Source organism: Cladophialophora immunda (assembly GCF_000835495.1).
Source record: "Cladophialophora immunda strain CBS 83496 unplaced genomic scaffold supercont1.4, whole genome shotgun sequence".
In the NCBI taxonomy this organism is placed as follows: Eukaryota; Fungi; Ascomycota; class Eurotiomycetes; order Chaetothyriales; family Herpotrichiellaceae; genus Cladophialophora; species Cladophialophora immunda.
Window position 1 is genome coordinate 4,122,204 of NW_015622544.1, and position 22,686 is coordinate 4,144,889.

Consider the following 22,686-nt stretch of genomic DNA (forward strand, 5'->3'; position numbering starts at 1 on the left):
CTCGCCAGATCTTTAGCTTACGGTGCAAGAAAGTGGCGGCGTTTTCGGGTACAACTGTAACACAAGGCTGATCTTCCGCCAAACCTTCGAACGGACTAGGCGAGGATTCATCATTGTCGCGCAAATGAGCATCACAGGAGCATAGCACACCTAAGCAGGGCTCACTGAGCATGTTAGAGAAGGAGCATCTGAGTAACTTGGGAGGGTATCCCCGCGAGCCTGTTTTGGTACGGGGCTTTGGCCTAGTGCCCCTAGTTCTGGGCCCAGCGCTCAACTATACTGTCCGGCAGAGTTTTAGGGATAAGCCTGCCGCCCAGGTAGGTGGCAGGCTTATCCAGTCATCTCTCAAAACTGTGTATTTTTGGCCAGTTATCAGACAATTACGCGCTCTCTCTCGCGCCCTTCCAACCACAGAAGAAAAAACGTCACGTGGTAATTTCCTCGTCAGTTCACCGCTCGAATGAGATCCGGTAAGGCCACGTGACTGAATAGTGGTGCCAATTGCTTTACGGAGAATTATATTGGGTTTATATATTTTAGTTGTTCCAAATTTCATCAACAATTCGTGAAGCGAGTTGTCCGACAAATTCCGACACCCAGGACGCGTGGCGAAATGGTATCGCGCTTGACTACGAATCAAGTGGTTGCGGGTTCGAATCCCGTCGCATCCTCTCAGATGTTTCCCGCATCTTTTTTTTTTTGTTTTTCTCTTCTGTCGTATACACATAAAATAAAGGTACGAGGTAGTGTTTCTACCGCCCATATCTAGGTGCTAAAATACGCGGTCAACGAGTGAAATCTACTTCCCCGCACCATTTTCTTCCACAGAACTATCCTGAAGATACTACCTAGTACGTAGGTAGGTCTGGATATGGGTGTGCGAGGAAACAAAGAAGTTGTCGTAAAGGCTACATATAAATTGGGTGCCAGGCAAGGTGCTCTGTTGTCGCTAATACATCTCATATTATTTCATATTTTGGTCTTCTCTTGATCTCTCTGCCATTTCTCCCTCACGCGCCTTCTCATCCCGCCGTTAATTCCCTTTCCCCATATCTCTTCCTTTTCCATAATTGCACCCACATCGACAGAGACAGGTGTGCCTTTGGCGTCCAAGGCTATTCCTCCTGTTTCTGAACCCGTATACTCCCCCAGGACAACCTTCCGCTCTTTCTTCCTTCTCTCCTTGTCCCTGCTCATCTTGACTTTCCTCAGATAGGCAGCATATACGCCAACTTCAGCGACCCCCACCACAATCCCCGTGGCTAGAGACAAGAGCACTCGTAAGCCGTCGTTGGCCCACCATCGTGTCAAGTAGAATATTGCGGCCGCACAGAGGATTATGCTGAGAAAGATATTGAGGACCAGCGAAGAGGAGATGTCGTCATCTTCATCTTCTCGGTCGGTATTGAGGGAACTTGACGCGGAATTGGAAAGGAGGGAGGCATATTCGCGCTGTTCTTGTTCTCGCCGCAATTTTGCCATGAGTGCGACGTATTCTGGTGATGGCTGAGGTTTTGGCGGTGGCGGAGGGACATAGATGTGGGTGCCGCGGAGGAGGCTGTTGAGAGTGGTTGTTTTACTGAGGCGGGACATGGCGATGAGCGTAGTGTGCTCGACTGCCTGGCCGCATGTTGTGGGCAGATCTGTGAGGGACGAGCGATCATCGGAAGAGAGGGAGGAGATGGCAGAGAGAATGCGAGGTGTGGTTGTGAGGAGGACCATCTTGTCTTATCTTCCATGTATGCTGCAGGAAACAGCTGAGTGTCGGTCGTTTATTCGAGGTGACGACTTCGTGCCGTCATGAACAGAAGCAGCCTTGCAGTTGGAGATAGATTACCGAGGTGCTCACGAGGCTGCAGCTCTGGGGTCTCTTAGGAGCTCATTAGCAAAGCTCCCCCGCTTGTCAAGGGCGCGCCAAACGGTGTAGATCTTCTAGCTACTAGCCGCGAGGTGGGCAGCTGCAAGGACGAGTAAAGTCGCTTCGCGTGGTGTTGGTGGGGATATTTCACTTGAGGTTCACCTTCTTTCCAAACCTCAACTCCGCACGCAGTTTGCGATCCGATGCGGCACGTCCGCCATGCACAATTTTTCGCTTGACGCGCATTTCAATCCTTATCTCATCCCTCGTGGCCTCTGCTGGCCATGCTTGTTCACATAATATGAAGCACTTCTCCACGGTGTGCGATTATTATGGGACAAACTCAAAGTCAAGAGTCCGAGTCTGCCTCGCCTCCAGAGTCTGAACCCGACGACCGTAAGTGGGATCCCCCTCATTCATGTTATTGGCGCGTTTGAGGCAAAGCGATTAATTGCGCGTTCAGAAGAATTTGACATTTCTCAAATCCCCGACGACCGAGACCACGCTTCGGCCCACAACTCTGATGCTGGGCCTGATCGCACTCCGGCACCTGCTCCTGATGAATCCGCAGGCATGGCAAAGCGCTCCGGCCGCCACCACAGAGGGCAGACTCTGGCGGTGACACAGAGCGCGGATGCATCACGAAGAAAATCCAAGAAGCGCAGTCGCAAGCGGCGGCTGTCGCAGAACATACCGAGCGACGACGCGCTCAGCGAAGTCCCAAACCGCAAGTCCCCTCCTTTAACCCACGCTACAGAAATAAAATCCGACAGCCGACCCTTGAGAGATACGGAACCAGAAACCTATCACATATATGCGACGTCGGATGCAAGCGATGCAGAAGATGCGGATAGCCAGAGACTTGTCGAGTCTAACGCATTTGCGGCAGTCAATGGAGGAAGTCAGAAGGATGGAGAGGCTTTTGGCGTGCCTGCTACACAAGTGCCACCGCTCAGGGTGAACGATGAAGGTCGGGTTCTATGCCCTTTGGCGGAGGTCCACAACTGCAAATTGACCTTCGGCTCGGGCAAGGCAGCCACGAGACATGCCAATGTCCACACGACGAGTTTTCAATGTGGCGTTTGTGGGAAACAGATGAGCCGAAAAGACACCCTCGCCAAGCATATGAAGCTGCACAGTGCATTGCAGATCGCATCTGCTGAAGCCTTCTCAAAGCCGAATGAAGATCCTCTAGCCAAGATGCCAGAGAGTTCCGAATCTGCACAGCGGAACGTGTCAAATGAGGTACACACCCAGGTCGAGGACGGAGAGCCGCCAGAAGAGGATTCAATAGAATTTACGACTCATCCAGAGAAGCTGGGATCTAAGGATCATGGTCACAATCTCGATCTGGATCCTCAGCCAGAGGGAAATGACGGACTGGAGGTCGAGATGAATGAAGCTCCGCCTGATGCCGATGTCGCCGAAGTTGTGTCCGACCAACAGTCAAGCTCACCATCCAGCGTCTTCGATGAAGCAGAAGATATCATTGTGAAAGAGACTCCGATGCGGAAGGGGAATCTCAAACGTAAACGGGACGCTGGAGATGGTCCCCAACCCAAGCGACCAAGCCCAGAGAGAACCCGCAAACGAAGGAAGGGAACGCCCAACTCCCCGCCTACCTCCGTCCCCCCTAATGAAACGACCAAGCCAGATTCTCTGAAGTCAGGGGTGGCGGATGCCCTTCAAAGCCGTCAAGTTACGGACAAGATCGTCCCACGACTCCAGAAAAGGCAGGGGAGCATGAATGGCTGGGCTCAAAAATACACACCAGGCTCAGGCCTCAGGCATCCAACGCTCAATCCAAAATCACCACCCTCTCGCTCCGTTACGCAGCGGATGGAAGTGGTCATTCCGAAAACAAGCCAGGCTGGTCCTTCTAGCATGAAGTCGAAGAAGAAAGACCTCGCGCTGGCGGACGCTGTAACGGGTGCCGACCGTGAGCGCTCTGAAGCTAATGCCCTTGCAGGACTCAGCCGTAAGAAATTAAGAAAAGCTCCTTATGCGACACCAAAGGGCAAAAGGCGGGCAGAGCCTGATGTGGACTACTCAACTCCGCTGAAAGATTCTGCTGGCGGTGAGGTTGATGTCTCTAACAGCGGCAGCGACAACGAACCTGTCGGCATTGCAACGTCTGTTGCCAAAAGGACGTTTCCTGCGCCAATAGCACAAAAACAAGGTCAGGAAGAGCACGATGACTCGGACGTTGATGCGGATCCAACTAACAGGTCCGACGTCGATTTAAGCGAAGCAGAATCAGCCGAGAGAATCGACAGAGTCACTAAAGCTCCGAGATCCAAGCGATCCGACAATGGAGATTCGCTCGAGTGCACCAAGTGTCACCGAAGATTTGCAAACCGGGATTTGCTCAATAAACACTTGAAGAAACGCTCTGCGCATGTGGGCTTGCATAAGTGTCTGCAGTGTTCAGAAGAATTCTGGGCGACCACTGCACTCGCCCAACACGAGAAGGACATGGGCCACGGAAAGGGTAACGGCCTGCAAGGACGCACTGGCGCCTTCAGCCAGACCGAGGTCGCCAAGTTGAACGGGTGGAGAGATCGGTTTTGCGAGCACCACAACATCAGTCGGATCCAGTTCAACGACATGATGACTGACACCATGACGCGGGACAAAGGCAGCAGTTGGAACTGGCCGTTCATTAAGCGAGCAGAATTTCTGCAAGAGTATCTCGGTGTTCTCCCAAATCGGAACAAACGGTCGCTGCTGCGCTATCGTGAACGAAACTTTCAGAATGTCGAGGGGTCGAAGAACTGGACAGCTGAAGATGATAAGGACCTGATTCGATTGCACAAAGAACTAGGGCCAAAGTGGGCTGAGATTGCAAAGAGACTGACGAGGACACTCGATGCGGTCAGTCAACGATGGCGGCATAAATTGCGATACGGCGAAGTGGACACCGGTGAGTGGTCGAAAGCAGAGAACGCCAAGTTTCGCGAGATCTTGGACGAGCTACGGCACGACTCGGACGGGAAGGAATTGCAGGATTACCGCATCCCGTGGAACCAGGTCAGCGAAAGAATGGGCACACGTTCCGCGCAGCAGTGCTCGAATCATTATCGCGCTCGACATTCGAAAAAGGAACGAGGCAGGTGGATCAAGATTGACGCCTTGGAGAAGAGCCTGGGGTCGAGTCGCATTCTGACACCCTCGAAGATGGAGTTGAGGCTAAGTGGAAAGACGGTGAGAACAAGAACTTCGAAGAAAGGTCTGTCGGAGGAGTATATTCTCGACGACGATGACGACGAGGATGGTGATGAAGGTCCGGAAGAAGGGCAGGGAGATGATGAAGCTTCCGAGAACGACAAGTTGACAGAGGGTACTACAAATGAGGACACTGGCAGTGAACGTGGGTCTGACTCTGAAGGAGACGTCGAGGTTGCGAACCAGTCGTCCTCGTCGGCCGAAGATGGGTCGCCAGCTAGTGAGATCTCTCACACAAGGATTCCAGTAATCACGAAGACGCCTGGTAAAACTCTGGGGTCAAGTCAACTCTTCGAGCAGACTCAAGCCAATACTTCAGCACTGAAGCCTCCGCAAACTAGCGGCAGGAAGGCAAGACTGCAGGAAAGCCAGGAACGACCTTCGCCGAACATTCCCATCGAGCAGCGGCGACTGGAGTCGAGGTCTCCTTTGAAGGAAATTCCTGTGCTGGAGAATGGTGACTTGGCCCCCGAGCAGGATGACGACGAGGACGAGAGCAAGAGCGGAATGAGTGATAATGAGACATCCGATGACCGGGGCTCAGCTCAGCAGACTGATGAGGAGCAAGACATTACCTCTGAGGGTTCTGCCAATGAAGACGAGGATGTTGTCGTCGACACTGAGGCGGCAGAAACAGAAGATGACGACGATGACGATAGCGACGACGATAATCCTGCAACCACGGATGAAGACACGGACGAGGACGATGGAGGAGACGATGGAGACAACGTGGATGAAGAATCATCCCCCGAGGATGAGGAGGATGGAGAGGATGAAGATTCTGAGGCGTCCGGTGAAAACAAGTCAAGTTTCATGGACAGTATCAACGAGTCTGCGAAACGGGCGATGATACGAAGCAGCCAGACTTTGAAGGGCCTCCCAGTCCCAGGCATTGGCGGTCGTAACAAAGGAAAATTGCACAAACTGGACCAAGAGGGCAGCGATGATGAGGAATGAAGACGAAAGGGCTCCGTCGGCCGCCGAAGTCGTGTGGTCGAGAAGGTCGCCTCGAGACCACCCTATATACAGGGTAGTCCTTTAGTCACTGTCGACCAAACATTGATACGGTGCAACGACACCTTAGTATATGATACCTCGGATCAAATTCCCAACCTTTAGCTTCCAGTGCCCGATTCTTCCTGGTAGCTATATCTTAGTCTTTGCCGGGGTGGATGGCGACTGGTCGAGTGGCGACAAGTCCACGCACCTCCCCCAGCTCGCAGAATGGTACGTAGGTATGCAGAGAAAGAGGTGTCGAGGGGAGACCCAATGCACAAAGACGGAGACGGACAGCTTCACAGCCTTGCGGCGTGATGGGGTGCCCAGCAAGGGCCTGAGTCAAGGTCCCAACCAGCGGCGGTGGCGGCGTAAGGCTGCCCCTGCCGGCCCCGTCTGCTCGCTCGCTCGCTCGCTCAGCCTCGCGTGCCGCGATAGTGTGATATTCTCCGGTCCAGCAGGGGCCCGTCCGCATGATTCCGCACGCACGCCCTTGGAAGCGGGCGATATGGCCTCGAACCACCCCCTCGAGAGTTTGCCATGCTCTCATGCTCTCATGCTCGCAGGCCTCTCTGTGTGCGGGGAGGGGAGAAAAGAGCCGGAAACCGACCTCCTGATGATATTATATCACACCACTACGTCACTGCCTCAGGATCAACATGCGAGGAGATACCTCGTATATATGGCGACATCACCTGAGAAGAATTGTACGTGAACTTCGAGAGTCGAAGGATCTCTTAAAAGGCCCAGAAATCTCCCCCTGCGAAACTCATTTCGCCCTGATCTCCCTCAATTTCTCATCACATCGACTCTAATCCCCCCCCCAATCTGGCTCGTCAAACGGACGATTCCCTCCTGACGCGCCTCCTCCATTCTCTTCCCTTCACGCGTCTCAATCGCAATATCAAAATGTCTAGCACATCCGCACTGGCTCAAGTCATGCGGCGTGCCGCAAAGGCACTGCCGCCCATCAATTCGGCCAGTTTCGGCGAGGCTTTCGACTGGTTGGGCCAATATAAGGTGGTTCTCTTGGGCGACGCCAGCCACGGCACGTCAGAGTTCTATGCCGCTCGCGCAGAAATCACAAAGCGGCTCATCAAGGACCACGGATTCAAGTGTGTAGCGCTGGAGGCGGATTGGCCCGACGCCGAGGCAATCGATCATTACGTACGACGGTGGCCAGGCCAGCATCCTGACCCGGTGCAGGCGGCTAGGGACAAGGAAAGCCCGTTTCAGCGATTCCCAACGTGGATGTGGAGGAATCGTGAAATGCAGGATTTGGTCCACTGGATGAGGGACTATAATGAAGGATTACCCGCGGAGGAGAAGGCGGGTGTGTATGGATTGGATCTATACTCGATGGGATCGAGTATGAGCGCTGTGATTCGGTACTTACAGAATATCGACCCAGAGATGGCCCAGGAGGCAAAAGAACGATATGCTGGACTGCAGCGTTGGGTCAACCGGGAACACCAATATGGACGGAAGATGCTCCAGAGCAAATACATGGAGAATCTGAAGACTTGTGAGGAAGACGTCATCAAGATGCTGCTGGAACTGCTGCGAAAGAGGTTGGAGTACTCGGTCAAAATCAACGACGGCGAAAGATTCCACAGTGCTGAGCAGAATGCCGTGCTGGTGGTGGACGCGGAGGAGTACTATCGCAAGATGTACTACAGTGATGTGGTCAGCTGGAATCTGAGGGATCTGCATATGTTCGACACCTTGAAACGCTTACTTGACTTCCGAAAATCCAAGGCCGTGGTGTGGGCTCACAACAGCCACCTCGGGGACGCGCGATTCACCGACATGGGCACGCAGCGCGAGGAACTCAATCTCGGTCAACTCTGCCGCGAGAATCTATCCGATGTGGTCCTCGTAGGTTGCGGCACACATGACGGCTCAGTCGCTGCCGCACACGAGTGGGATGGTGACATGCAAATCATGAACGTCAATCCGTCGCGAGAGGACAGCTGGGAGTATGTGGCACACAGCACCAACATGCCAAGATTTCTGCTTGATATGCGCAAGGGGCATTGCGACGAAGATACGCGCAGAGCCCTCGCTGCTAATCGGCTTGAACGATTCATCGGCGTGATTTACCGGCCGAAGACGGAGCTGTGGAGTCATTACAGCGGCTCCAGGTTGTCCAAGCAGTTCGACGCGTATGTGTTTTTCGACAGGACGCAGGCAGTCGGAGCGCTGGAAAAGAAACAGCCCCATACACCACTGCTCGAGGCGGAAACTTATCCATTTGGTTTGTGATTAATGAACAGGGCAGAGGAGCGACCCTGGGGGACCGTCCCTTCGCTCAAAAGTTCGGGTTTCGTCTGTACAGTTGGTCTGGTAGTTTGAACAGGGAAAAAATGCAGTCGCTGTTTCCGCGGCGACGGAGGCAGACCAATAGCCGACAAGTTTTGTCACCATAGTTATATGCCTTGGAATTCCGGTTTCAGAAACTTCGAACATAGGGTTAGATGCGGCGGTAAATCGAAGCTTTATCATGATCACCTTCACAGAGGAAGGAGAGCACGTTTCCCATCACTTTCTCCGTCCCCAGACTGAATCAGGGTCCTCACGGTCGCGCAATCGACTGAGCGGCTCAATTAAACCGAGTGACTTCGGACGCAGTCTGGTCCAGTCGATGGCCAACATCCTTTTTGCGCGGGCCTCGAGAACGGGTACCATGGCCTTTCTCATGGCCTCGTTGGCAGGATTAACGCCGTTCTGGAGAGCTTGTTTGGCGTAACTGATGAAAGTTGGGGAGGCGCATCTGACACAGTAGTCGTAAATATCGTCAGCAGAGAGAGTATTGAATCCGCCTTCGCGCATTATAAGCACTGTATCGGCAGTGATCGAGCGATAGTGATCCTCACACCGACGACCAAAGAAACGAGCTGCGGATTCTGTCCAAGCGTACGGGACCCATGGAATGAGCTTGCATAAAGGGTCATTGACAACAACATAGTGCCACCTCAAGAGCCGCCTTCTCCAAATGGTATAAAACTCCTCGGCCCGCTCAGTCGTGTTCAACTGGGAGTCGTCGGTCACAATATCCAAATTATCGTTGCGGTTGCGCACAAAGAAGTCGAAGCGATTGCACAAGGCCTTGAGTTGTCTACTTCGGTCCTCTGGTCGTTCGCAAGTAGAAGGAAGCCTTGGGGCAATTAAAGGAGCCCAGGAACGAAACAGCCAGAAAAGCAAGGCAAATCCTGATACTCGGGCATAGTCCGATCCGTGGTGGAGCAGCAGCTGGAATTCACGACGGGAGATCTGGGGCATCGGGATGGAATGGTCCTGGATTTTGAGATTGGAACCGCCATAGAGAGCGGCCAAATCTGGAAGCAGAGCACACTCGCGGGGGAGGCGTTCGAACAGGGAGGTATATTCCTTGTGATTGTGAGAGATCTGAGCTATGCCTCGCTTGTAAAATGTGTTCAGGGCAGTCCTCTTTCGCCACCGGTGCCTAAACCGCTGAAGCAGGGTGATGCGGCCGTTCTCGTTCGGTTGAGGGAGGGGAACGAACGGTAAGGGAGGAAGTCGCAGAGAGCTGAGGTCTTGAGAGAGGGAGCCATTGGAGCTGAGGGGTTTGATGCCGAGGACGTTGGGATAGATAGGCGTCTCAGAAAAGAAGCCCGGATAGAACTCTTCGAGCCAGGATCTGGGTGTCGAATGACCCAGTGGTTGCCGCCTAGAAGTGGTAGAGCTCGAGAAGTTGGAGATTGAGATAGAAAAGGAGCGGCAGAAGACTCTTCCGAAAGAGCCAGTCTTGCTTACACTGTCGCTGAGACGATGCAGAAGGCTCATCGACACGCAACGTCCACCAGAGTGTGAAAGAGATGTGGATGAAATCGAGTCTTGGTCGAGGGAGAGGCGTGCGATGCGCCCTCATACAAGGAGAGTCAATGAACTCCAAGAATGTTGGAGGTGGAGACGCGAAACACGAGACACGCGCAGTTTCCCCATAGAAATTCCACGGCCCTTTTCTGTACAATCTGGCCTCCTCCACCACCACGTTGTCGTTAAGTTGATTACCTTTCTTCCTGCACCTTGGCCTCCACCGCATCGACATCGCTGGTGCTGGCTTTCCAATCACTGCTCATGCGGCCTTGAGCGTTCTTATGTCTCTCAGAATGCACCACTGAGCAGAAACCTGTCGAGGGGCTCTCTTATTTGACACTCCTTTCCACGCAGCCTCGTCACAATGCGGACCTCAAATATACCCTGGACATGGGCCCTCCTCCCTCTTTTGTCTTGGGACTCATTCGTTGCCCCTGCACGGGCTTCTCCTTCTGTCAATGTTGCCCTACAGGCCTCGTTCTCCGCCGGCCCTTACCTGGTCGAGCTGCTGTATGCACTTCCAACCACTGCTTTCGTCAATACTTCGACCATGCGCTAACATACAACCAGAGAAACGGCTGCGCTTGAGAACTCCTCCTCCTACTTTCCTCTTCTTGACCGCATCGCCGACGGTGCCTTTGCAGATTTGCAAACGGAACAAGAGCTGTATACTAGATTCCTCAACATCTTGCAAGAAGATGGGCATCTTTCCACCCCCGAGTCTCTTTCTTCCTTCAAATTCGCCCTCGCCCTCCACGCCGCGGCGCCAAGGGTTGAAGCTCACTTCCAGTACTACACCACTTCTATTCAACCTCATCTGATGGCTGCGCAAGATGCCGCCTGCCCCGTCTGGGTTTATTTGGATGGTGAGCAATACTGCTCCCCGGCCTTAGACCGTGCTCAACAGCCGGTCTCCATTCCCGATACTGTGAATGATCTCCCGTTCGATCGCGTCCTCGGCGCCTCCTCTGATGGACTTCCATCTATCCTCTATGCAGATATCACTCATCCTTTGTTCGGCCAATTCCACAGTGTGGTCAGCCAGACCGCTCGTGAAGGGAGATCCACATACAAAGTCCGTTACAGACCCTCAGCGTCGGCCTCTCACAATCCGATTCATGTTACAGGCTATGGTGTGGAGCTCGTTTTGAAGCGCACAGACTACATCGTTATTGACGATCGTGATGCCCAAAAGCCAGAGGATGCCACACCGGACCAACAGTCGTTAGAGACCGTCAAGGATGATGAGCTCAAAGATCTGAGGCCTCTGACTACTTCGGAGGTTGCCAATTTGGGTGTCAATGCCGCTAGCTTCATCCTCTCAAGCTCGAATCCTCTGGATACCCTGCTACAAGTCACTTCCGATTTTCCTAAGTACTCGTCGCTTCTTGCAGCGGCAAATGCCAGCAGGGAGTTCATTCTGGAACACCGGGCAAATCGAGAGCAGTTTCTACCCTCAGGATACAATGTCTTATGGATCAATGGTGTGCAGATCGAACCCCGCCAGATCAATGCCTACTCTCTGCTCGACCATTTGCGAAGAGAAAGGCGCATTATCGCCGAGCTCAAGAATCTAGGCCTGACATCGTCCGAAGCCATTAGCCTCCTTTCCAGTGAGATTATCGCGGAAGCACAAGCAAACGAAACACCTCAGCGATTCGACTGGCGCGACGATTCCGAAGCTGGCGGGGTCTTGATGTGGCTGAATGATCTGGAGCAGGATAGACGCTATGCTGGATGGTCGTCGTCCCTACGGTCTTTGTTCCAGAGGACATATCCCGGGCAACTCCCTCAAGTGTCCCGTGATATCCATAACCTCATCGTGCCATTAGATATGGGAAACATCAAAGATATTGAACTTGCCGCGACTTCATTACAAAGTCTGGTCAGACGACAAGTTCCCATCAGAATCGCTCTTATCCCCACCGGGGACGGGGAGACAGCAAACACTTATTCAAAAGTGGCGTATTATATCTCAGATACCTATGGTCTGACAGCTCTCATGAGCTTCTTTTCTGATGTTGTAGCATCTAAAAAGTTGGATGCGAGCCCGGAGAAAAGCTTCAATACCGCAATAAAGGGTCGGGCCACGAGACCGGAGAAGGAGCCGTTATCGTTTCAAGATGTACTGACCGACGAAAGTTTGCATCTCCGACTGCAGGCACGCGATGAGTATCTGAAGCGCTTAGCACTGGCAGGGCCCAATCCTCCCTTCCTTGTCAATGGTGTGGTCCTCCCAAGGACAGACAACTGGTTTGAGCTTTTGAGTGCGCGGTTGTACTCAGATCTCCAGCTAGTGCAGCAAGCAGTGTTTCAAGAAGCCATTTCGGAAGATTCCTGGATCCCCGAGTTCTTCCTCTTCCAGGCTGTGAAGCGGCGCAATGAGATCGTCTTCCCTGATGATCCCAAAGATACCGAAATTGTCGACGTCGGCCAGGTAACCGCCAAGTTCGCTGATAGCTTTGCTCGCCTTCCTCGGCTGCCTGGGACAGAGGCGACATTGTTGAGCGACCGCGCTCACCTTCTTATCGTCATCGATCTTGAGTCCGAGACAGGTCGGGCCTTGCTCTTGGAGGCGATGCTATTTCACCAGCGGAATGCTGAAACAGAGCTCCTGATCATTCACAATCCTAGTCCAGAAACGCAGAGCTCCACCTTTGCCCCCGGTCTGTACGCGCTCTTGCAAGAGGGCGGGCGGGACCTGACCGTCGAACGGCTCGAGGAGTTGCTTAAGGGCGATCTGAATTCTTTTACGGATGATCTGACAGATGCATCAGCAGAATTCTGGCGTTCTCAGGCAGATCTGATTCGGACGCTATCTCTTGCCGAAGGTCAAAATGGCTTGTGGCTTAATGGTCGTCTCCTGGGCCCCCTTGAACAAAGGTTCACCTCTGTTGACTTCGAGTCGTTGCTCGAATTCGAACGGAGAGAGAGAATAGCACCAGTCACAACTGCCATCACTGGACTTGCGCTGGAAGACCGGTTCACTGGGGCTCTCGACCTCGCAAAGATTACCTCGCTCGTTGCTCGATCTTTGAAGTCCGACCTGCCGGAGGGTTTGAGGGAATCGGCCCCCTTGATCAGGCTGGAGCGATTCAAAATCTGGAACGGCACTCATACATCCATCAAGATCTCGAACTCGGACGACATCAATATTCAGATTGTGGCCGCTATCGACCCGGCCTCTGAGCTTGTCCAGCAATGGGTACCGATTCTCCAGACCTTGTCCCAGCTTAGTGGAGTGAGCGTGCAGATCTTCTTGAACCCGAAAGACAGATTGACCGAGCTACCCGTCAAACGATTTTTCCGGCAAGTCATCAGTGCAGAGCCCAGCTTCGACGCCCACGGTTCGCTAGTGATTCCTAATGCATCGTTCAGCGGCATTCCTAGGGATACACTCTTCAACCTGGGAATGATTGTCCCTCCGTCGTGGTTGGTTGCGCCCAAACAATCTATCCATGATTTAGACAACATCAAGCTCAGCAACGTAGCCGAGGGTGAGAATATCGACGCCATCTATGAGCTTGAGCACATTCTTATAGAAGGCCATGCCAGGGACGTGACTAATGGTCCACCACCTCGCGGCGTTCAGTTGATGCTGGGAACCGAGGATGAGCCGCACTTCACGGATACCATCGTCATGGCTAACCTGGGATACTTCCAGTTCAAAACCAATCCTGGGTACTGGCAAATCTCATTAAAGCCGGGAAGGTCTTCAAAGATCTTCCATATCGACAGCGTTGGCCCTCATGGTTACTCCGCACAACCGGGCGATGAGACCACATCAGTTGCTCTGCTCTCGTTCCAGGGGCTGACGCTGTTCCCCCGACTTTCCCGAAAGCCTGGTATGGAAGATGAAGATGTTCTCGAGTCCTCCGCCCTCGGGGGAGCCATGGACTACCTCAGCAGGGGAGCGTCTTTCGCATCTTCGGCGCTTTCCTCATTGGGCTTCAAGAAAACCTCGACCAACGCCGACATCAATATCTTCTCCGTGGCTTCGGGTCACCTTTACGAAAGGATGCTGAATATCATGATGGTGTCGGTCATGAAGCACACCAAACATAGCGTCAAGTTCTGGTTCATCGAACAATTCCTATCACCGTCATTTAAGAGCACCCTCCCTGTCCTTGCGAACCACTACGGCTTTGACTACGAGATGGTCACCTATAAATGGCCTCACTGGCTCCGAGGTCAAAAGGAGAAGCAGCGGGAAATCTGGGGCTACAAGATCTTGTTCTTGGACGTACTTTTCCCGCTGGATTTGGACAAAGTCATTTTCGTGGACGCCGACCAAATTGTGCGCACCGACATGATGGAATTGAACAGAGTAGACCTGAAAGGAGCTCCCTATGGGTTTACACCGATGTGCGACTCTCGCACCGAAATGGAGGGCTTCCGTTTTTGGAAACAAGGATACTGGGAGACCTATCTCCGGGGTAAACCCTACCACATATCCGCTCTCTACGTTGTCGACCTCAAGAGATTCCGCCAACTCGCTGCAGGTGATCGTCTCAGACAACAGTACCAAGCACTCTCTGCCGACCCAGCCAGTCTCTCAAACCTTGACCAGGATCTGCCAAATCACATGCAACACACTCTTCCCATCCACAGTCTTTCTCAGGAATGGCTCTGGTGTGAGACATGGTGCGATGATGCCAGTCTGGCCAAGGCCAAGACGATTGATTTGTGTAACAATCCGCTCACCAAGGAGCCCAAGTTGGAGAGGGCGAGGAGGCAGGTCCCCGAATGGACACTCTACGACGAGGAGATCGCGGGTGTCATTGGGGCGGCAAAGAAGAAGCAGGGATCCACGGTTGCGGACAACGGAGATCTGGGCGAGGCTGCTGGTGACGAGAGCCAGAGGAAGCTTGTAAATGATGACAGGATTAGGGATGAGTTATGATGTTGTCTGTCGTGCCATGGAATGGCCAAAAAGCTGCCGATAGATTTATAGAGCTGTACACTACGATAAAGGGCAGACAAAAGACGATTTCTGGATCACTTTAACAGGATGAAACAGACAACAAGCCGATCGAATCTCAGGATTCTTTTGCCAATGATTAAATTCGATTCGTGATTCTCCTCCATGAGACACAACAGGGGCGCTAATTGTCTCCGCGTATGCTTGATCAGGTAGAAGGGAGGCATGTATATCATATTCTGTGTGCTATGTAGATATACCAGCTTTCGGCTCCACACTCGTTTTGTCCCTTTTGATTTGTTTTTTCTTCTTTTCTTCTCCGAGGCCGAAACGCTTTCGGTCTTTATTCCTCTCGCTCCCACCTCTCTGGGCTTGATGGTCAACACCCAGTTCAAAGTCCGATCCAGTCCAGTCCAGCTTGTTTCCATCGTGGGGCTCAACGATCTCGAATGAAAGTGGCTCTGAGGATGCATAGATGGGATGGGTTGACGGGGTTGACGGATTCCAATACTTCCCATCCCATAAATACCCGCTCCCGAGCTCTCTCTTCGAGACGGAGAGAAAATCATTCCCTGATCCTCGCGGCGACCCGGTTGGTCATGTACTTTGTAATGTTGCCGATGAACAAGCACGCGATAATAGCACACCCGCCGAACGAGATGCTGGTCAGCCACACGTACTTGAGCGACTCGGAGTAAGCCCAGCGAGACCCGATGGTGCCACCCTGGATAATCTTCGCGGTGACGCCCGGGACGCTTGTAATGTTGGCGGGCGCGGTCAGGAAGGTCTCGACGAATTCCGGGGCGGACGAGAGCGGGAGGCCCGCGGCGACGGCGTACTGCCCGACATACTTGATGAGGTTGGGTGTGAGTTTGTTGATGAAGACGTTGTAGTAGATAGCGTATCCGATACTGCCGCCGACGGCGCGGATCGTGAGCGAGAGCGCGACACAGGTGGCGATCGAAGTGTCGGGTGTCACTGTGATGGCAACGGTGGCCGCCGGCACAAGGACAGCGCCGACCCCGAAGCCAGTAATTGTTCCTAGACCAATCGCGAGGCCTTCACGGTCGGGAGTGATGGCCGCGAGAGAGCCGCCGAATGCCGCTGGAAACTCACGGTTAGTTGATGAACGCCGCACGCACAGATTGAGTCAGGAAGGGGCCAGGGTAGAGGGTCATGTGCTGAGGTGGAGGACGTGGGCAAGAGGATCTCGGTAGGGAATGGGTTGGGGCCACATACTCATGACGATACAACCAGCTAAGAGGATCTCCCGGTTATGTCCCTTGAACCAAGACAACGCGGCATTCGCAATCACCGCACCGAAGGTGGTAGACAACCCGGGAGCAAGGCCTCGAAGACCGACATGGACCGGATTAGGGTCAAAGACGGTGCTATACACCAGAGGGAAGAAATTGAGCATAGCGTAGAAATTCATGCCTACAGTAAAACGCAAACGTGTCAGTAAATTCCGTCTTTCCTGTTCGTCATTGGATCGACCCCGGACAAAGGGAACCTTTTTCCTTGCCAGGTTGGGACGTTGGAAGGATTGGGGGTTTAGCCGTGCTTTCGTACCTGCAATAAAAGCGATTCCGTACGCCATAGCAACAATTCTTTGTCCCGAAAACATCTCGTGAGGCACCATAGGATCCTTGCAGATCTTCCATTCCCAAACAACGAAGGCGGCGATGAGGAAAACGCCAATGATCAGTTGGGCGATAACAAAGGCGCTCTTCCAGGAGTGAGAGTAGCCTCCAGCTTGGAGAGCGACCAGCCTATGTTCTTGGATTAGAAATGAACTAATAGGGGAGTAGATAAAGGGGAGGCTTACACAAGAGTCAGACCCATAATGGACAGCACTCCGCCAACGTAGTCGATCCTCTTCAGAATCGCTCGAGCTTCCATGCCTTTTGCTCGGGTCTGGGACTCTGGGAAATACACCACGAACAAGATAACCCACCAGAGACCGTTCCACATCCTTTGTATCGGTCAGCACTGCCTAGCTTGGGCATTTCGTAACGAGTAGAAGTAGACTCACAAGCAAATCCACATGCCCCATCTCCAAGTGTGATAGGTCGACAGGAGCTGAGCGTACATCAGATATGGAGTGAACGGGAGCACAAAGGCTGTGACGAGCGCAAGATAGATGCCTCGTTTGTTGACAGGTACTAGCTCAGAAGTCCTGGCCACGCCTTTTATTAGTTGCCCGAGCTCGATTAATGGTCATTATGTGCATTCTTACCCAGCAAGAGCAGTCAATTCACCAATTGCGGCGCCGGCGCCAGCGAATGCCATGCCGACAATCCCTTGTCCAAACTTGTGCGCGGTGCCGAGGATGACACAACCCATCATCAGCGAGACACCACCTCCCAGGGTGATGATGCGGCGACCTAGGAGATCTTGCAGATATCCGCAGAAAGGAGCGACGGCAGAGAGGGCAAGAGCGTAGGACACCGATAACCAGGCGGACGCCTCGGCACCACCAATGTCTGCTGCGATGAACGAAAGGGAGCCGCCGACGAAGTAAAGGGGAATTTGGGAGCCGACGTAGAGCCCACTGAGTGCAAGCGTGGCGACGAATGTCTTCAACGTCCATACTGTCTTGGTTTGATACTCTGGTGTGATTTCGCTGCTGGGTTCAGAGGAAGATCCATTTGCCGCATTCAATTCCTCTTTGGCTCGATTCTTCTCGTCTTCAGTGTGAGCATGCTCTCGATGCTCCAGCATCTCTTTGTCATGGCGGAGCTCAGCATCGTGCTGCTTCTCGTGCTCGAGTCGGTCGGTGTTCTCTGGTGGTACCACGCTCATGATGGCTTATCAACGAAAATTCCAAATCTCCAAAGGCTGAACTCGCGAGAGGAGAAGGGCAGGAGGTGCTCTGAAGAGGACAGCCGACGGCTCAAGACTCATCTAGATCAAATACCCTGCTGTTGAAATCCCACGGCTCCCCGCTTCTTGGTCGAGGCTTTGCATTCAACGCTATTGTGGGTACCGGATACCTCGGTCAGGATGTGGGCCAACAAAGGCTGGAATCTGGGGTTGGAACATAGGGGTTTAGTTAGTCACAATGCTGGGGGAAGCGGGTATGATCTGTTGGTCTCTCGATTATGTGTGTTGTGCTAAACATTAGCTTTCCCCTCTAATTGGTAGGTTGATATGCCTCATTGCCAGCATGAGCCACCGAGTCAGCGATCCTGAGTAGTAACTGCGAATCGATCTTCTTCAAATCTGCAGGTGGCTAAATAGCGTCGTGAGTTAGCCCCGACTAACCCTCCTGTAGGCCACGGTAAGCTGTCCGAAGTCCGGAGCCAACAGGCAAACCCCATGCTGAGGGCGCGAAAGACCTACCTAGCATGCAAATATCGTATCACTTACGAAAAGGAGAAAGCGAACGAGGCGGGAGGCGGTCTTGGGTTCCCCAGTCTGGGGTCCCTATTCGCCCCGCTTCTCGAGTAGTCCTGGGACCCCCGGTTGGCTTCCCCGCAAATTTCCACCTCCTCCCTCGAAGTCCCCTGGGTGCTGCACATCAACGGCGTGGGACGCTCGGTAGTGACTGTTGATCATGCCACGTTGAGAAGGCAACGCGTAATAAGGCGACTTCATGTTGGGCTGCAAGGGATAGCTCGCCCATTCCTCGGTTAACCCTCTTGGATATGGGCTGCCTCGAGTGATCAAGCGAGGTCTCAGCCGCAACAATTTTGTCTCTGCCTGTCGACATACGGTTTGCGCTATGCAGAGAGGAAAGAACATCCCATCGCAGGGGATGGAATCATTATTGGAGAAATATATACCAAAAGCCGATCTCTTTTCATGCAACATCATCGGGAAGTACGGCCTTGATGGCCTCGACAACCATGCCGAGTGTGGTGGTGAATGCCAATCATCAGGGATGTATTGCCGAGGTCGGTAATCAATGTTGAATTTGATAAAATGCATTTAAAGGTGAATGCCGGGTGACCGTGCAGGTACTGGAGGAAATTGGCAGATCGATAAACAGAAGAGTCGCCGAGTCACTCAAAAGCCCTCTTGCAAAGGAGGCTTGGAAAGGTGGAATTCTTTCCTTTTAGCGGTCGATTGCCTTGGGTAGCCCAAGGGTGTCTTCTCTGGTCATAGTTGCCGCGGATGAAATGCTTCCCTATGCCTCGGTTGGGCCGAGGATGAGCTCTTCGTGGAAATAGCTAACGAATCCTGCTCTCCACGCAGACTTCAGAAAGTCCAGCTTGGCTTCGTCGAAAACAGGGAGTGTGTTGGTGAGGAAACGGGAAAGGAGGTGAGCGAGTTTGACTGCTTTTTACACACCATCAATCAAGGCGAACAGAAGTCCTCATGGAGAATGGATCGTTGTTCATCCGACGCCATTCTTCTTTGGTCAGGCTTTCCCGATTTGGAAGCTCACAAGGCTCCGCAGAAGTAGCGCCCGGCGGTGTTGTCCCTTGAGCACCCCGTTCTTAAGACTCGGTGAGTCGGGGAGAGTCTTCAAAGGCAGGCAGCTTCATTCCCGAGTTTGTGAATGGGTAACGGCGAATTCGTCCAATACCCAAAGAGGCCACTGGCAAGAAGAAACATGCTCATCTCAGAAGTGAATGCTCCGATAGGCCTTTGGGTGGCTCTCTGGCGACGCAACAACGTTTCACGAAGTAGATTGCAGCCGTGGAACTTTGACGCAGGATATTTCGTCCGAGATGGGTTATAAAATGAAGAACTCCCACTTGGACATTGGGCGATACTTTGAGACAGTAACAGCCAGCGTTCGAGTTGTCCCAGAAGCAACAAAATGGGGGCACCCTTTGATCTGTCCAAGCCCAACCGCACCATCCACGCCGGGGTGCTTCTCATGAACTCGTATGTAACGCGGATCCCGAGCTTGTCAGGTTAGAACTGAGTCCAGGCGACAGAGAGACGGAGCTTCTCGATGTAGCTCCCATTGACCTGTTGTATTCAGTATCCAAGAACTATGTTCAAACTCTGGAGGAGTTTGCACCAGAGGGCATGGCAGCCCAAGCCCTCGATATTGAATTTCATTGGGTCAATCAGACAGGCAAGACTGCCAGATTGACAGGCGGTGTCTCGATCCAGCCCACGGTGAGTCCGGCCCCTGTTCGTCCTCCAAGTCAGTCCCCTCATCGGCGGTACAGGACGACTTCTCGACGTGTCCACCCCTTGACATTGTCGTTATGGGGGCCCACCTAAACGGCTATATTCCCAATGAGACGGAGCTCGAATTCGTGCGCAAGAGTTACGAGGCCTGCTCGGCGTTCATCACCATCTGTGCAGGACTACAAACGGCGTTCCTGGCCGGACTGTTCAAAGGCAAGACTGTGACCGCACCTCGTTTCCTGTTGCAACAGCTTCGCGCGACAACGACTGAGACGAATTGGGTCGAAAAGCGGTGGCACAGAGACGGCAAGTTATGGACGAGCGGCGCTTTGCTCAATGGACTGGAACTCATGGGCGCGTTTTGCACCGAGTATTGGGGCGGCGAGGGCACGTTGGTGCAGTTTGCTCTCGATAGTGGACATTGGCCACAGAGAGACGTCCGATATGGAGATGCTACATCGCAGCTTTGAGAGTGGGAGGCCCGTGCCTTTGGGTAGTGAGAATGGTCAGGCGAGGAGGTGAGAAGGAGATGTGCCCGGTAGACAGCCACGCAGCTTGTAGCTTCAGGGGTTTGGGTCCCAATGATCCTCCGTAGCCTCTGGTACGGCGGATCTCTAGGTCATAAACTGCAAGTGGATGTGCAACGAAGAACTCCGTCTCATCCGATAACCATGCACAATGTCGAGATCCTCTCCACTCTCCAGAGGGCATTAGCCTCTGCTGCTTACGCGGTGGCATGTCGCCCTTGAAAGCTCTGACTTTGCCCGAGATCCCCACGGCCCGGCTGTCCTGATACCATCGGATCTACCTTTAGAGTGCGCGCGGACGGAACCATGTCTGAACATCTGGAAGGAAGAAAATAGCGCTGTTTGGTGCGTCTAGGTCTTTCGAGGCGGTTGTCAGTCATGGGAGACTGTCAAAACGAGGAAGATGTCTCGCAACAGCTGCTCAGCCGGCACAAGGAAGCCGTGTCGGCTGTCTCTGACCGCATCGCCAGCTTCCATGCTCGCCGAATTCCTTTTCGCATCTTCCATGGCAACACCAACTCGACTCGCCTGAGTGAGCGGACACGGGGCGCTACCGTCGACATCTGCAAACTCGAAAATGTCATCTCTGTCTCATCTTCGAAGCGGACATGTCTGGTTGAGCCTAACGTCCCCATGGACCGCCTTGTCGCGGCCACTCTGAAGCACGGCTTAGTACCCCCCGTCGTCCCAGAATTCCCGGGTATCACAGTTGGAGGTGGCTTTGCTGGGACGGCAGGCGAGAGTAGCAGCTTCAAGTATGGTTTCTTTGACAAGAGCGTGATCTGGTTCGAGGTGGTTCTGGCGGACGGAAAGGTGGTGACAGCCTCCGCGACCGAGAGGGCAGACTTGTTCTACGGAATGGCCGGAACATTCGGCACGTTGGGGGTCATTACCCTGTTCGAGATGCGTTTGATTCCGGCAAAGGAGTTCGTCGAACTGTCGTATATCCGGGTCGGAGGCATTGAACGGGCGCAAGAAGTGATCAAACAGGTCACGAAGCGGGGAGATGCGGATTTTCTGGACGGGATAATGTTTGCTCCCGAGAAGGGAGTGATATTGGTTGGCCAACTCGCTGAACGAGACGAGAAGAACAAAGACCTACCAGTCGTGACATTTACCAAGCCTTGGGATCAGTGGTTCTATCTCCACGCCGAGGAAAAAATGAACGATACTGACGCCACGACACCTCTATCTCCATCGCCGTCATCACCATCAGCATCCGCTCCGCGCGACTTAATCCCCTTGACAGACTACCTCTTCCGCTATGACCGAGGCGCCTTCTGGACGGGTCGCTTTGCATACACGTATTTCTGCATACCCTTTACGCGCACGATCCGCTGGCTGGCAGATTACTTCATGCACACGCGCATCATGTACCACGCGTTACACCGTTCCGGCCTATATCAGCGGTTCATCATCCAAGACATGGCCCTTCCTAACAAAAACATTCCGGAATTCTCTCGTTGGTTGGACGAGGAGTTGCCGCACATCTACCCACGCTGGCTGTGTCCCTTGAAGGATGGTGACAGCGTGAGCATGAACCCCCACCTCCGTAACCGAACCTCCTCGAACGCAGAATCCAGTCCAGCCTCGGATCCCGACCCGAAGAGCAAGGAGGGTGATGGCTTCGACAACGCGCTCCTGAACATCGGCGTCTGGGGCGAAACACCGCCCACCACCCTGCACGTCACCATCAACCGCCTCATCGAGGCCAAATTAAAGTCTCTGGGCGGGATGAAGTGGCTGTACGCCCAGACCTTTTACACCGAAGACGAATTCTGGGCCATTTACGACAAGAGGTGGTACGACGACTTGAGGACGAAATACCAGGCCGACGGGCACATACCGAGCGTGTTCGAGAAAGTCAGGACCAAGGACATCTTTGAGCTCGACGGCGAGGGCCAGGTGCTGCGAGATGCGCGCATGCCGGTTGAAAAGGGCGTGTGGCGGATCTGGCCCGTTGCGGGTGTCTACGGGGCGCTGAGTGCGTTGAAGGGCGGCGACTACCTGCGCAAGCGGTGAGAACGGACGCTAGAGGATGGGCGAGTATAGACAGATTGTATAGAACGCCGATCCCGAACACGGATGAGATACATATCTAGAGACATAGAAATGGTCGATTATGAAGCCCCAGGGGTGGAGGAGACCCAGTCTCAACCTCATTACAATCGAACAGCGTTCAATTTCATCCAACGTAAATGAACCATCTCACGAGCACGGTATAA

The 22,686-nt window shown here is 53.3% G+C and overlaps 8 protein-coding genes and 1 non-coding gene across 9 annotated transcripts; 6 read left to right on the forward strand and 3 right to left on the reverse strand.

Moving 5' to 3' along the window:
- The first annotated feature begins 599 nt into the window (after window positions 1-599).
- On the forward strand, window positions 600-671 carry PV07_07779. Its single transcript has one exon. It is a non-coding gene; the product is annotated as a tRNA-Arg (tRNA).
- Window positions 672-874: 203 nt separating this feature from the next.
- PV07_07780 (uncharacterized protein) lies at window positions 875-1,997 on the reverse strand. Its single transcript, XM_016394892.1, has one exon. It carries the CDS (start codon window positions 1,720-1,722, stop codon window positions 970-972), a length of 753 nt encoding a protein of 250 aa, XP_016248311.1. The 5' UTR covers window positions 1,723-1,997; the 3' UTR covers window positions 875-969.
- A 59-nt stretch (window positions 1,998-2,056) lies between these two features.
- On the forward strand, window positions 2,057-6,201 carry PV07_07781 (uncharacterized protein). The gene is made up of 2 exons (XM_016394893.1): window positions 2,057-2,254; window positions 2,322-6,201. Exons 1-2 carry the CDS (start codon window positions 2,191-2,193, stop codon window positions 6,038-6,040), a joined length of 3,783 nt encoding a protein of 1,260 aa, XP_016248312.1. The 5' UTR covers window positions 2,057-2,190; the 3' UTR covers window positions 6,041-6,201.
- A 465-nt stretch (window positions 6,202-6,666) lies between these two features.
- On the forward strand, window positions 6,667-8,617 carry PV07_07782 (uncharacterized protein). Its single transcript, XM_016394894.1, has one exon. The coding sequence runs from the start codon at window positions 6,989-6,991 to the stop codon at window positions 8,342-8,344; it is 1,356 nt and encodes a 451-aa protein (XP_016248313.1). The 5' UTR covers window positions 6,667-6,988; the 3' UTR covers window positions 8,345-8,617.
- Window positions 7,838-9,963, reverse strand: PV07_07783 (uncharacterized protein). Its single transcript, XM_016394895.1, has one exon. The coding sequence runs from the start codon at window positions 9,884-9,886 to the stop codon at window positions 8,621-8,623; it is 1,266 nt and encodes a 421-aa protein (XP_016248314.1). The 5' UTR covers window positions 9,887-9,963; the 3' UTR covers window positions 7,838-8,620.
- A 130-nt stretch (window positions 9,964-10,093) lies between these two features.
- PV07_07784 (uncharacterized protein) lies at window positions 10,094-15,018 on the forward strand. Its single transcript, XM_016394896.1, has 2 exons — window positions 10,094-10,429; window positions 10,490-15,018. The coding sequence occupies exons 1-2, from the start codon at window positions 10,284-10,286 to the stop codon at window positions 14,820-14,822; spliced, it is 4,479 nt and encodes a 1,492-aa protein (XP_016248315.1). The 5' UTR covers window positions 10,094-10,283; the 3' UTR covers window positions 14,823-15,018.
- Window positions 15,019-15,405: 387 nt separating this feature from the next.
- PV07_07785 (uncharacterized protein) lies at window positions 15,406-17,645 on the reverse strand (the record flags this gene model as incomplete). Its single annotated transcript, XM_016394897.1, has 6 exons — window positions 15,406-15,944; window positions 16,080-16,277; window positions 16,413-16,612; window positions 16,669-16,815; window positions 16,876-17,019; window positions 17,080-17,645. 6 exons carry the CDS (start codon window positions 17,643-17,645, stop codon window positions 15,406-15,408), a joined length of 1,794 nt encoding a protein of 597 aa, XP_016248316.1.
- A 1,926-nt stretch (window positions 17,646-19,571) lies between these two features.
- On the forward strand, window positions 19,572-20,594 carry PV07_07786 (uncharacterized protein). The gene is made up of 3 exons (XM_016394898.1): window positions 19,572-19,679; window positions 19,733-19,919; window positions 19,973-20,594. The coding sequence occupies exons 1-3, from the start codon at window positions 19,612-19,614 to the stop codon at window positions 20,402-20,404; spliced, it is 687 nt and encodes a 228-aa protein (XP_016248317.1). The 5' UTR covers window positions 19,572-19,611; the 3' UTR covers window positions 20,405-20,594.
- Window positions 20,595-20,625: 31 nt separating this feature from the next.
- On the forward strand, window positions 20,626-22,635 carry PV07_07787 (uncharacterized protein). Its single transcript, XM_016394899.1, has one exon. It carries the CDS (start codon window positions 20,840-20,842, stop codon window positions 22,481-22,483), a length of 1,644 nt encoding a protein of 547 aa, XP_016248318.1. The 5' UTR covers window positions 20,626-20,839; the 3' UTR covers window positions 22,484-22,635.
- The last annotated feature ends 51 nt before the right edge of the window (window positions 22,636-22,686 follow it).

Excerpts from the sequence above, each read along its gene's own strand:
- PV07_07780 (XM_016394892.1), bottom strand. The coding sequence starts at position 1,722 with ATGGTCCTCCTCACAACCACACCTCGCATTCTCTCTGCCATCTCCTCC.
- PV07_07781 (XM_016394893.1), top strand. The coding sequence starts at position 2,191 with ATGGGACAAACTCAAAGTCAAGAGTCCGAGTCTGCCTCGCCTCCAGAG. Across the intron at positions 2,255-2,321 it reads AGAGTCTGAACCCGACGACC|AAGAATTTGACATTTCTCAA; the intron begins GTAAGTGGGATC and ends TTGCGCGTTCAG.
- PV07_07782 (XM_016394894.1), top strand. The coding sequence starts at position 6,989 with ATGTCTAGCACATCCGCACTGGCTCAAGTCATGCGGCGTGCCGCAAAG.
- PV07_07783 (XM_016394895.1), bottom strand. The coding sequence starts at position 9,886 with ATGAGCCTTCTGCATCGTCTCAGCGACAGTGTAAGCAAGACTGGCTCT.
- PV07_07784 (XM_016394896.1), top strand. The coding sequence starts at position 10,284 with ATGCGGACCTCAAATATACCCTGGACATGGGCCCTCCTCCCTCTTTTG. Across the intron at positions 10,430-10,489 it reads CCTTACCTGGTCGAGCTGCT|AGAAACGGCTGCGCTTGAGA; the intron begins GTATGCACTTCC and ends ACATACAACCAG.
- PV07_07786 (XM_016394898.1), top strand. The coding sequence starts at position 19,612 with ATGGGGGCACCCTTTGATCTGTCCAAGCCCAACCGCACCATCCACGCC. Across the intron at positions 19,680-19,732 it reads GGGGTGCTTCTCATGAACTC|AGAGACGGAGCTTCTCGATG; the intron begins GTATGTAACGCG and ends TCCAGGCGACAG. Across the intron at positions 19,920-19,972 it reads GTGTCTCGATCCAGCCCACG|GACGACTTCTCGACGTGTCC; the intron begins GTGAGTCCGGCC and ends TCGGCGGTACAG.
- PV07_07787 (XM_016394899.1), top strand. The coding sequence starts at position 20,840 with ATGGGAGACTGTCAAAACGAGGAAGATGTCTCGCAACAGCTGCTCAGC.